The sequence below is a fragment of the Nymphaea colorata genome, chromosome 5 (genome assembly GCF_008831285.2).
Source record: "Nymphaea colorata isolate Beijing-Zhang1983 chromosome 5, ASM883128v2, whole genome shotgun sequence".
NCBI classification, from domain to species: Eukaryota; Viridiplantae; Streptophyta; class Magnoliopsida; order Nymphaeales; family Nymphaeaceae; genus Nymphaea; species Nymphaea colorata.
The window spans coordinates 15,461,164-15,473,016 of record NC_045142.1 but is presented as its reverse complement, the minus strand read 5'-3'; the positions used below and the strand labels follow the sequence as shown (position 1 = coordinate 15,473,016).

General features: G+C 37.6%; 1 protein-coding gene across 1 annotated transcript; it reads right to left on the bottom strand.

Moving 5' to 3' along the window:
• Positions 1 to 1,940: 1,940 nt before the first annotated feature.
• On the bottom strand, positions 1,941 to 11,492 carry LOC116254215 (uncharacterized). The gene is made up of 9 exons (XM_031629431.2): positions 11,190 to 11,492; positions 10,234 to 10,347; positions 10,069 to 10,137; positions 9,914 to 9,933; positions 9,781 to 9,833; positions 9,639 to 9,669; positions 9,442 to 9,520; positions 2,504 to 2,643; positions 1,941 to 2,432 (listed from the first exon to the last, which is right to left on the bottom strand). Exons 1-9 carry the CDS (start codon positions 11,359 to 11,361, stop codon positions 2,367 to 2,369), a joined length of 744 nt encoding a protein of 247 aa, XP_031485291.1. The 5' UTR covers positions 11,362 to 11,492; the 3' UTR covers positions 1,941 to 2,366.
• Positions 11,493 to 11,853: the final 361 nt, after the last annotated feature.

The following is an 11,853-nucleotide window of genomic DNA, read 5'->3' as shown; positions in this document are numbered from 1 at the left end:
TTCTGAAGTAGGATTTAACCAGTGGACCGACCTAATTTCATTGTCATAATTAAGCAGCAACTAGTTTATTGAAAGTGGTGATAACAATCCTAAAAGCAAAAAGTGTTAAATGTTATCATGTAGGATCCAGAAAAGGACGAAGTGATCAAGGTAAAATAGCTGCCCGCTATTGATATGACAGTTTCTCATTTGTTGGAAAGCTATTAGAAAAATCATTTCTAGAACATATATCATGTATGAGATTATGTTATAAGTTGATTTCCTCTAGTTCGACAAGGAAAAAAAAAAACTTGAATAAGAAATAGCCTCATAACTAAATTAACGTTAGCCAACAAACAAAGGGAGATGAGACATTGCATGAACTTTTGGATTTCACGTTCGAGTGGAAGATACTGGTCCAGCACAGTAAACTATTGTCAACATGGAGCATCACTAGTGATCCCACAGTGTCCGAGAATACAGGTGCTCTTTCTTAAATAGTGACTATATGACTTATTTGACCTCAGCCTTATCCACGGAATTAAAAGTGGCTATTGTATGATTAGTAGTTCCACGAAAACATACTAGAAGAAAAAATGTCCCAAAATCCTTATCCGTTGATGAGAAATCAAATAAGTCTTCTTCTTTTCTCCATTATACTTGTTCTTTTGTCTCTTCTTTTATTGTACCATGAAACCGCTGGATCTTTTCCGATTGTCCCCAATTGATTGCACATGTGGTCCTCCATAAGGCCGTGAATCGGGGATAAAAAAGACAGCGAAGAAAGAAGCATAAAGTGATTGGGGGAGAAAGAGAGGAGGCACAGCAGCTTGCAAACAGAAAGAGGATACCAAGCTCACAGTGTCAGATGTAACCGTGATGTACAATCATTTGCAGCACAAATGCAAGTGTCTTTGAAGGCGTTAGGGCTTGCCAAACACCCCAAACGATCAAATGACCCCACGTTTAAAGACGGTTATTTCTCAAAACATCCAGATATGAAGCCCTCCCTCTTGCTTGGAGTTCGGTTTTGCTATTCTTTGTTCTTTTGGGCATTACCATCCCAAAGAACGTCAATATAAGGTTTTTTTTTTTTTTTTTTTTTTACATATGTAGTTCTCCAACATCCAAATTTATCCGGATACTGGGAAAAACTGCAGAATCCGTTCGATAGATCATGTTAGACTGAACACACTGACTAATTCAGTTTATCAAACTATTTTGCAGTCTTCAGCACAACAGGCTGGCGTCCTTCACTTTTGGGACATCCAGAAAACCTGACTTCAGACGAGCAAGTATTCATACATTTCAGTTTTCAGTCGTCATAGATCTAAAGACCATCCACTAGATGATTCAAATGGACTTGAAAGAACTCAACCGTAGCGCAAGAACCAACCTGAATACCTTTTTTGACGTTCTGTAAAATTGGATTCGCACAAAAAGCCAATCCTCGCACTTTTCCCGACAAGCAGCCAGCCTGAAAAAGCACATGCAAAGTGCGCATTTCTCACCACTTTTTCATTAAGCATAATGTTATGGTGAGCTTTTTCACAAGTCTCACAATTTTTTGAAATTGGATTCAGTCATATTTTTTGGATTTGGGTCCACTACCGATTTTTATTGGATTGGGACATAACAATAATTAGTCCAAATCCGATCCGCTTGCACCACTCGGCACTGGTCAGAACAGAATTCCTCAATGGCTAAATCCATGAACGAACAAAAGTAGATCGGCATCCAAAACTAAGCTTATTCAAGTACATCAGCCGCAATAGTAGAGCACGACGAAGCCAAACGTTCACCTGGCTCCACGTAGATACATGCCCACACATAGTACCTACCCGGATAGAAAGGCAAACTGGAAGATGAGATCCATACATTCTGATATCTAAACCGCTTCGAAATTAAGCAAATATTAGCAATTATGCAAGAGGATCTCCCAGCATTAGGAACGTACATAATTCAGATGCAAGTGCAATCCAGCCACTACAAATATATCAGCGAGAAAGAAATCAATTTGGATTCAGATGTAGGTGTCCCCACTGGTACAGGCATTCAGGCATGACAAGTCCTCCATCCATGGAGCCTCCATGGACCATGTGGAAACGAAAGAGAACACCACCACAATGGGCGGTCGTCCCTTAACATAATGTCAGCCAGGAAAGAAAAAATCAGGAACCCACTGTGTTGTTCTTATACCAATCTTTTGAATCAGAAAGTCAAAATTCCCAACTTTCGATCTCATGAAACTGAAAACGTTAATAAATAGTATGACAGGTTGACTTCCAGAGAACCAATAATATTCGCAGTCTACCCGTGCTTGAGACTTGGCATGTCAAATTGATACACCAAGAGAATCTTCAATGCCTTGTGCAAGTAACAGACTTTCAATCATTATCCACCATCTCATCCTTAATCTCCTTGGTCAACTTTAATTCCCTTAATGACTTGTCCTGAAAACAAAATTGTAAGAACGATTAATATGTCTTACAGAAACAGAAAGCAAGCAAGGTAGGCGACCAACCTTGATACACACATAAACGTAATGGACATCAGGTTTGTCTCCAAGCACCGAGGTGTCAAAGCTACCATCTTCTTTCAAAGGAATGGCATCTGTCACTTCCCATGTCTGACGTTGTGGTTCCTTTTCTGATCCAAACTTCTCTGCACAAACATTGCCGCAATAATCATCACCTCTTTGACTCTATGTTCACAAGGTAGAAACCATCTATAAATCGAGAACAAAAGAAATATAAACGCTTCAATGTGCATGGCCAGACAGAAATGTGCCAAGCAACAATATGCATGCTGGAGCTAGCAATTCGAGCCTAGCATTTCGAGGTGTTATTATTCACACCAATACAACTGCATAAGATGTGGTCTATCATCTATGCACACTGACTTTGTGAATTGGATTAACTCACCAAGTTGAAGGTATGGATATCAGGATCCATGCACATCTTGCTACAATCATAAACGACTACCTGACTGGGTGAGGCCTTTTTTCTGGATGGGTTTAAGTAAATTTACATGATTTTACCAACAGAGATGCACCTTGGATATCAACCTCTTTGCTTTGTGCAACTTCAAGGTCTCAACTCCAGCATTATGAATAGGTGAGCACGAATCTTGCCTCTGATCCTTTAACAAAATTAAAGCTCATCTGTTGTTCATACAAAATCCATACATCCTCTTTAAAATTTGTAGAGAATATGACTTGGCCCCCTATGAAATGCATAAAAGTATAAATGTGCCCCCACAATCTTTTTCTAGCTCCACCCCTAATGTCTGGGAAAACAGATTTTCACCATTGCTGGAAAGAATGAGGATACTCCAAATTCAAAGGCCTTTAAGACTGAACAATTTATATCACAAAGCACATCCTATTAGGGCTGTTCAGAAAGCCGAGTTCGACCGAGCTGGGCCAGCTTGAACTTGGCACGCGTGCGAAAAGGCTCAACTCGAGCTCAAGTTGAGCTTGAGTTACCTAGCTTGAGCTTAAGAAGGCTTGAACTCTGCTCGATTAAGCTCGCGTCGGGATCTGACATGAGCTTAACAGAGCCATTTGAGCCGTTTATAAAAAATTTATTTTTAAAACAGAATAGAAAGGATCAAGTTCAAACTTGCAAACTGATCCTTGCTAGCCACAAGAAACTCCATTGCAATAGTTTCATTCGTGTAATAATATAATAAGACGTTTCCTACATATTGTCTTCCTGTGAACTTAACTAAGTGTAAACAAGCCAAACCTACCTAGCTCGAGCTCAACTTGTTTATTTAATCGCTTGTATTTCTTAATTCACACTCGACTTGTTTATTAACAAAGTCAAGCTTGAGTCAAGTTTACCTGAGCGAGTTCGAGTTGAGCTCAAGTTGGCTCGACTCACTGAACACCCCATACTATAATGAAGTCAAACAGAACAGGGTCGTCTTTCGCTTATTGCACCATATCCCATGATATCTAATGTAATGGTTGAGAAAAAGCATTATGATATTACAGGGCTGTAACATCCCATATTGACCCATATCGTACAATATGGGTCAATATCACCCAATACAATATGTGAGGTACAAAATCTGTTGAAAAGAAAAAATTAATTTAAGGCTAGATACATGTAAGGACCAATTTGTTGTTGAAGAAAGAGATGGCACCCTCCTTTTGTGTAGGATAACCTATTTCTGTTGTGAAAGGTACAAAATCTTCCATTTTTACCATAGATTTATATATATATATATTTTTTAAAGATGAAAGATGCTAAAATGGCTATGTTGATTACTAGAAAATGGATATTGAGGTTTCCACTTTTGATCCACTTGATTCCAGCACAAGATCTAGTTCGAGAACAAAAGCAAAACCCGCGATCCATGTAAAAGGGGAAAAGAGGTAGAACATGTGATAGGTCATATAGTAGAACATGTTACAAATCCCCAAAATCTGTTTATAGCATAAAGAAAGCAAAGAGGAAGAGAAAGTTTACGTAACATTAAGTTTTGATTCTGTATTAGACCAAATTCTGTTTATGTAACGTTAGATCAGAGTTTCTTTCTTTACTGTTCCATCTAATTAGATTTTATTTTCTCTGACCAGATTTTGTGTTTTGTCTGATCTGGTTATACTTTTTCTTATCAGAAAGTGTACAGATATTTTAAAATTACCACTAGGTTTGCTACACTAATCAATAACCATGTTGAATGATGCAATTTGAAGTCCATGTTTTCTTGTCATAGAATCTGGTTCACCAAATTGGCTCTTATAAACTTCTTAAGTATTCAATTAAGAATTTAAGTATTTCATAAAGTTTTCAGCCACTGTTTATGTAATATCCAAGGTTTTAACTCCATGCAATATTAAGTTTTCAGAATTTATATGAATATATGAATGTATGAATATTTATGATTTTAAGGTCATTCTATTAATCTTAAACTCTTAGAATTTTAGTGTTTTGTGAGTTTTATTCATATTATCTATTTCTTTATGCATTTTTCTTTGTGTTATCTAGGGAAGTAGGCAACCTTATTTTCACTTTTCGCTTTTCAGATATAATGGCTGATAAGGGGAGGCAGTTGTAAGCACTCATATAACAGTGGCAGTACAAACAGCATTGCTGTAGCTGAAACAGATCCTTCTCAGCCACTTTGAGGCATGTGACAAAAGAAGAAAAAACTAATGGTGATGGTGGCAATGTGCTTTTCATTTACAATTTCAGTCATGGACAATATACTGGCTCCTGCACACATGTTAGAGCACATGTTCAGCAAACCTATGACTATGGAATTAGAGAATGCAAAAGAGTTGACAGAATTCACAAGTTGATGGAATTGGAAAAAAGAACAAGACGTGACTGATATTGAAGAAAAATTTAGTAAAATCAAGTGAATTGTCTGTTCCTTAGAGTATTGTTGTAGACAAAGATACTTCGAAGAAAAAGAAAGATGGGCTTGGGAACCGATAAAACAATAGAAAGAGCATTTAAAAATATGGGGAAAGGTTCTTCCTTGCAAGTTCACTTTCTTTTATGGTTACAGGTTTGGCTAACTGCAATTTCACAGGTTATGAGCCCATGAAAACTATACGATCCCCATCATTTTTTATGAGTGGACTGATATGCAAAGGCAACCATGAATAATTGTTATTGTTTATTCATTTAATGAGCCAATTATTTTAAAGTGTGTTGATCTATTTGAGGAGCATAAAGATGCTGGGTATTTGAAGGAGTTTATAGAAGTGATAAAAGAATTGGATGAAGATATCTTTGTGCAGATGTACTAACAATTCTCTAGCATGCAATTGTGCATGAACTAGCTTGGAGAGTGATCCTAAGTATAGTCAAATCTTCTAAACTCCTTGTGTGGTGAACGAGTTAAATCTGGCACGTAAAAAGTATTTGCAACGTACCAAAAGAAGATGCAAATGAATAATATGTGATAATAGTTTGAAGAGACTGAGCAACATGGCAGAAACATCAGACACTTTACGGTAAACCATCATCATACTCTGTATATTCAATAGGCATCCTGATTTGAAATTATCGAAGGTTGTTTTGACTCATTTTGCATCTATGACTACAATGATCAAAAGAACTAAACAAAGTCGAGAATGCACTGATGTTGATGGTGACTAACAATAACTGGAAATTTTATTGCAGTGAAATTAATGTAAACGCCCAATTGCAAAGCCCACTTTTCAGCAATGTTGATAAAAAAGGACCCATGCTTCACAAGGGTTAATGGGTTGTGAAATGTGAGATAAAATGAAAGGAAAAAATTTACACTATGATATATAAGCATGAGAAGAAAAATATTGCACTTGATGATCCAGTTTTTTTTCAATCATGTGAATGAAGCTTTAAGAAAAATGTGATGAGGTAAAAGCAACCACCCTCTTGCATTGTAATGCACACTCACTAAATTGCAAACAATATGGAAAACAAACATAGTTGTTGAGAGGTGTTAGTCCTGTTCCTCCTAACGAAGATGCAAAAACGCCCAAGCATAGGATGATATGCTTAGTGAAGTCTTTTTAATGATCATCAAATGCTGAAGTTAGTAAATAATGAGTTTATGAAGTTTTTGAGTAAGATATTTAATTTATTAAAAGCTTCGAAGACAAAACTTATGAAGATCTTATTAACTGGTAGTTATTTGGTGGATCAGGAACACCAATTCTCCAACATCCTGCAATGAAGTTTCTATTTCCACCTATGACATGATCATGTTGTGAAATAAACTAAAACACATATTCTCAAATCCACAACATCAAGGGGCAGAGGATTTAGCTTGTGTCCACTCCAACCTACAATTATATTCCTGAACTTTAGATTGATGGAGCATTTGATTGCAGGATGAAACACTGTAGAGGAGGGAAATGGCACGGATTTCCCTTCATCAAACACAAAAAAAATTCACCATTCTTTCTTGGTTATCCTGGTTGAAAATACCAGTCACCTTGGCAGCCAGTCGAGATTCAGGCCTTGGAATGAATGTTTTCTCATTCATCTTTCGTCTCTGTTTTCTCATTCATCTTCCGTCTCCATGGTTTCTAATATATGGGAAGGTTTAAATCGGCTGCCACTGGTTGGTATATCTCTTGTTGCCAATTCTGAACTTCATTGTCGGCTAACTGGTTTCCTTTTTCAAATCGCTTGGATATAGATTTTATCAGGACTCAAATTGGCAACGCCGCAAAGTAATGTATTGTTCATATTACATTTGATTATCACAATACATTTAAACTGAATGAGTTTTCAAGCGCAATGCAAACCTGTATCTTTTACATGCAAAATGAGTGGGATAGCAATTAAGTTGTGAAAATTTCTGCAGCACCAACAATTTCTGCATCCCATTATAGCCAATTCAGATGTGAAAATTGAAACTTATTAACAGGTCTTCTTTCATAACATCCAAGAAAAGTCGTGTGATTATTGAAATTCAAATTAAAATTGATAACATTTGTAATAGTTAGCTAATTAACTACTTTTCTTCCTTTCAGTCACTTTAGCCATCAAACACCAATAAATTTCTCCAGGTGAACTTTTCTAGCTCATCAAACACACCTCATTTTAGGATGAGGTGAAATTTCAACTCTTTCGGAACTTTCTCCTGGTGAAGTTTCACCTCTAAATTGGGGGAAATAAACAAACGCCCCTAAGGGTATTTTTTTTATTTTTGCTATGTAGAAATCAAATTTCAGTAGTGGATTGGTTGTTTGAACTTTGAAGTTAAATATTGAGTTAAGTCATATTATGTCGCAGAGGGTTCATCCAAGAATTGGGATGTAAATCCAAAGGACATTGACTTTGAAGAACATAATTTGCATGCTTCTATTATGGACTTTGTGGAGCTTGTCATTCTTTCCACTTCTAATGATGAAATTGATCAATTAGTTGGTTCCTTCATTTATAAATTATGAACCATGAACGAATCATTTTGTTTGTTTAAATCCTTATTTTTTTATATCTATGAATCTGTGTGTGTGCACATGTTCGGCTTTTTTTAAATTGCTCCACTTATGTCCTCACTGCACCTATGTCACACGGACATGGCAAAATAGCCCACGTATCCGTGTCGACACGCGGACACAGGGATACGGGTGCAGACACGGCAAAAAATAAAAGTCATTAATTTAATGTTTTTTTTTTTCATTTTATCAATTTTTTATGATGCATCCAATTATTTCCATGAACAATCCTTTCAGATATTCAGTACTTTTGTGATAAAACACATTTTCTAACAAGATTGCAAGAGTGAACTGTTAATTTAATGTATTCTTTAATCTTATCATTTTTTATAATATTTAATGTAGCCGTGTCCACGTATCCAAAAAATTTGAAAATTGCCGTATCCCCGTATCCGCACCCATATCGCATCCGCACCCGTGTGACATAGCACTGCACCCATACTCATTGACATAAACATGGAGAGATCTCTCTTGTGCTGTCTATCAAGTCTCTTATGACTTGATGTTGTGTGGTTGATGGATATTTTACATAGCATTAGATCTTCAATCTCTTGGAGGAATTCTTAGTTTCTTCCTCAAAATTCATGTTTTTTGCTAAATAGGGGAATATCAAGTTCACCTCCAATCCTTCAAGGGTTTCAAAAAAGAGAACTCTCTCAAGTGGCTGATATGCAAACAACTTCATTTTTGGCATAACATGCAAGCAAGATAGAACCAACTAGACTACATAGGCAGGACAGTTGAAAACCCACATCAAGGTTAAGGATTATAGGGATGCATAAGCACCACTACTCAGCCTATTTTTATGTTTGTTGAAGATGGTAATGGTATTGAGAAAGCTTTCAAAGGAAATGAAAGAGGAAAAGCTTTAGAAGATTATGATTTAAAATTGGGAAAGAAAACTTTCAAGATTATATCTTGGATTGCTTAGTGGGTTTCAACCTAAGTTTGCCTCAATTTAATCCCCTATCACTTTCATGGGCATTTTTATTAAGGAGATATGACTCATAGGTGTTCTTTTTGGTTTTTATTAACAAGATATGACTCATAATTCACATTCACTAAAGCAAAAACTATGATGGAAAATTTGTATCTCTTTTGGTTTTCTATCGACACTTGAAATTTATAAAAAGTTGCCCATCAATATAAACCTTATTACTGGACTATAATCTCATACTTAACAACTAGGCAGAACCAGTAGCGACTAATTCTACATCCCTTGGTTTTGAGCTCGTATTTGAAAGTCACAAGAAACTGCCTGTCTACATCAGTTGTCTGCTTCAGTGTTGCCTATTGTAGATGAAGGTTCAGTGCTTTCTTCCAAAATAAATAGAACAAGTGTGGTGTTTGGAATTTTGAGAAATTTACCTTTTTAGTATATCAAACTGATTGATCAAGCTAGAAGAAAGCAATATGCTTTGACTGTAGTCATAGTTAATCCATAGAAGAATGTGAAGAAAACAGAAGAATGAATGAAAGTATAAAAGCTCTTAATCTTTCCTAACCTATCACATGAAGGTTTATTGACCAAAAGCATGGCTCGCGCAGAAGGGATAACCTATATAATGGAGCTCCATAGGTGATCTGCATCAAAACATGAATAACCTATTTATTCTCAAGTACATGTTACCCAGAAATGAGATCACAGTTTATGCCCCAAAAAGTTGAATACACAATATATTTTTCAGAAAAAGGAACTTACCAGTATATATACACCTCTATCCTTCAGGACCCTGATTCAATCACTAACTGTTTCAGTAGATCATACACAAATTAAGGAAGAGAAATTTACCAGAAACTTGAAATTTTTCATACAGATGCTGAATCTCAGATTCTGAAATTACCTCCATATCTCGTCTAGCATCTTCCCTGCATTCGATTGTGAATTTTGCCCACACTGCATACCAAGGTTGGCAATCATTTAGCACGTCCTGTATTGACATTTCAAACAATAACTCACAGCCTTGTGGTGCTTACCATAAGAGAATCGAGAGTCCCTGAAGAAGCCAGCCTCTCATGAACAACCAAAATTAAGAAGAGGATGAAAACCACGGCATAAACAAAGAAATACCAAACACATGCATCCATGTGCCCAACTACAGACCATGAAGTGGAAATTTAATGGACCCTACCTTTATCAATCACAACATCAAATGAATCACTCTCAAATCTCTGCATATCCCGCACATCCATCCAAATATCTAAATGCTTTTATTCAGGTCATTACCTCCAAACAGTAAACATGTGGAGAAAAATAAAGTAGATTCACAATCATGTTAGAATTGCAAGAAGGATACATTTCAGCTGTGGACGATTACTGTATTTCTTTTGCATGGCATCAATCACTACAGCCGATATATCAATATTGACGATGTCCTCATAATTGTCATCAAGCATCCCCTCTCCAATCGCTGCAAATTTTTAGTCCATTAAAGAGTAACGCACAGGAACTGAATCCTTCATACCAGGTTAACTCAAATATCAGTCAGGTAATCGTGGCTCTGAAAAGGTCTTGAAACATAAATAAGAGGCTGTAACAAAAGATCTTCAGTGCGTACGTACAAGAAGCTCAAAAAGCCCGAGGGATTTACAGGATGGGAAATGCGAGGGAGGATGTGACGAAAATTTCACCCAGTTTTGCTGAAAACATAGAACATAATTTCCGTTTTACCTTCAAAGAATTCTCCAGTCTCCCAGATGATTGACGCTCACATGAAAAAAAAAAAAAAATCACCTGGAAGAGCGATGGAGTGGCATCTAACCATCAGAGTATAAGTTTTACAAAACCGTAATCTAAGCTGTAGAATATCTGGTGCTTTACGGATGCACTATCTACTCGTCCCCCAAAGCATGTAGTGCCGGGAAGTGGACTAAAGTTTACAGAGCACTTTTGCGAATATTCCAGCGATAACAGCGTGCATCGGGAGCACTAAAAAACGGAATAGGAATCACATCCCCCTAAAGGGAGAGCATGTCACACGAAAATTTTGCATGATCCGGGCATGCCTAAGCGACAGAATCAATATATATCATGATGATATACCATTTCAGCGAGAATCAATAAACTTCCCATCAAAATTGTACAAATAAAACCGTAAAGCTCTTTGGCTACAGGAAAGCCCCTCGGCAGACAGAGTCGTCGTTACAAGTTTCGGGGATGAAGAATGAAATTAACCATCCGGATAAGAAGAGGAAGAGGATCGGTGAAGAGGAAGGAGACACAGGGAATTCAAGGAGGCCATTGTATTGTCACCTGCATTGCCGCATCCGACGATGAGGATGCGGTGAGAACGATGGATGTAGAGGTTGAACAAGGGGGCAAGGGTGGCGTACTTCTGGTACCAGTCGAAGGGCCCTGGGTCCTGCGAGTACCGCTTGTCCCAATACGATGGCTCACCGTAGGCCTGCGTCCCACCGAACGTCATCTCCTCTCTCTCTCTCTCTCGCGGTTGCACGAAGCGAAGAAGCGCACATGCGGATGGAAAGAAGACAGGACTACGGTTTCAGTAAGCGTACTGAACTATATTCAGCCTTCCGCCTCAAACGCTGGGCAAGGACTTCCCCTCACGTCACCTCCTCCAGTTAACCAATCAGTCACGCTTGAGTTTCAAATGCACACCATATTAGTCACATGAGAAAAGTGATCCATGCCATACTAGTCATATGAGGAAACTGATCCATGACTTCAGGGTTCACGGTGGCCACCAGACAGCCCACCTGGTCCCACGATTGGTTTGATGGCATTTGATGGCAGGGAGAAACCATGAAAAAAAAGGTTCATGGTACCCTCTAAGGTCTGACTTTTTTGCAGGGTATAATTACCCTCCTAATTTTTCTTGTGTTTGATAAACCGTACCAAACGGTAAATTTCCCTTGATGCATAGTAAAATCGCTGTGCATCAATGCATCAAACGAGG

Bases quoted from the DNA above. Each gene is read 5' to 3' on its own strand.
- LOC116254215 (XM_031629431.2), bottom strand. From the start codon at position 11,361: ATGACGTTCGGTGGGACGCAGGCCTACGGTGAGCCATCGTATTGGGAC. The intron at 9,670-9,780 runs GTAATTTCAGAA...TGATTGAATCAG, and splicing joins ATGCTAGACGAGATATGGAG to GGTCCTGAAGGATAGAGGTG. The intron at 2,644-9,441 runs GTTAGGAAAGAT...ATGTTTGTGCAG, and splicing joins AATAAACCTTCATGTGATAG to AGAAGTTTGGATCAGAAAAG.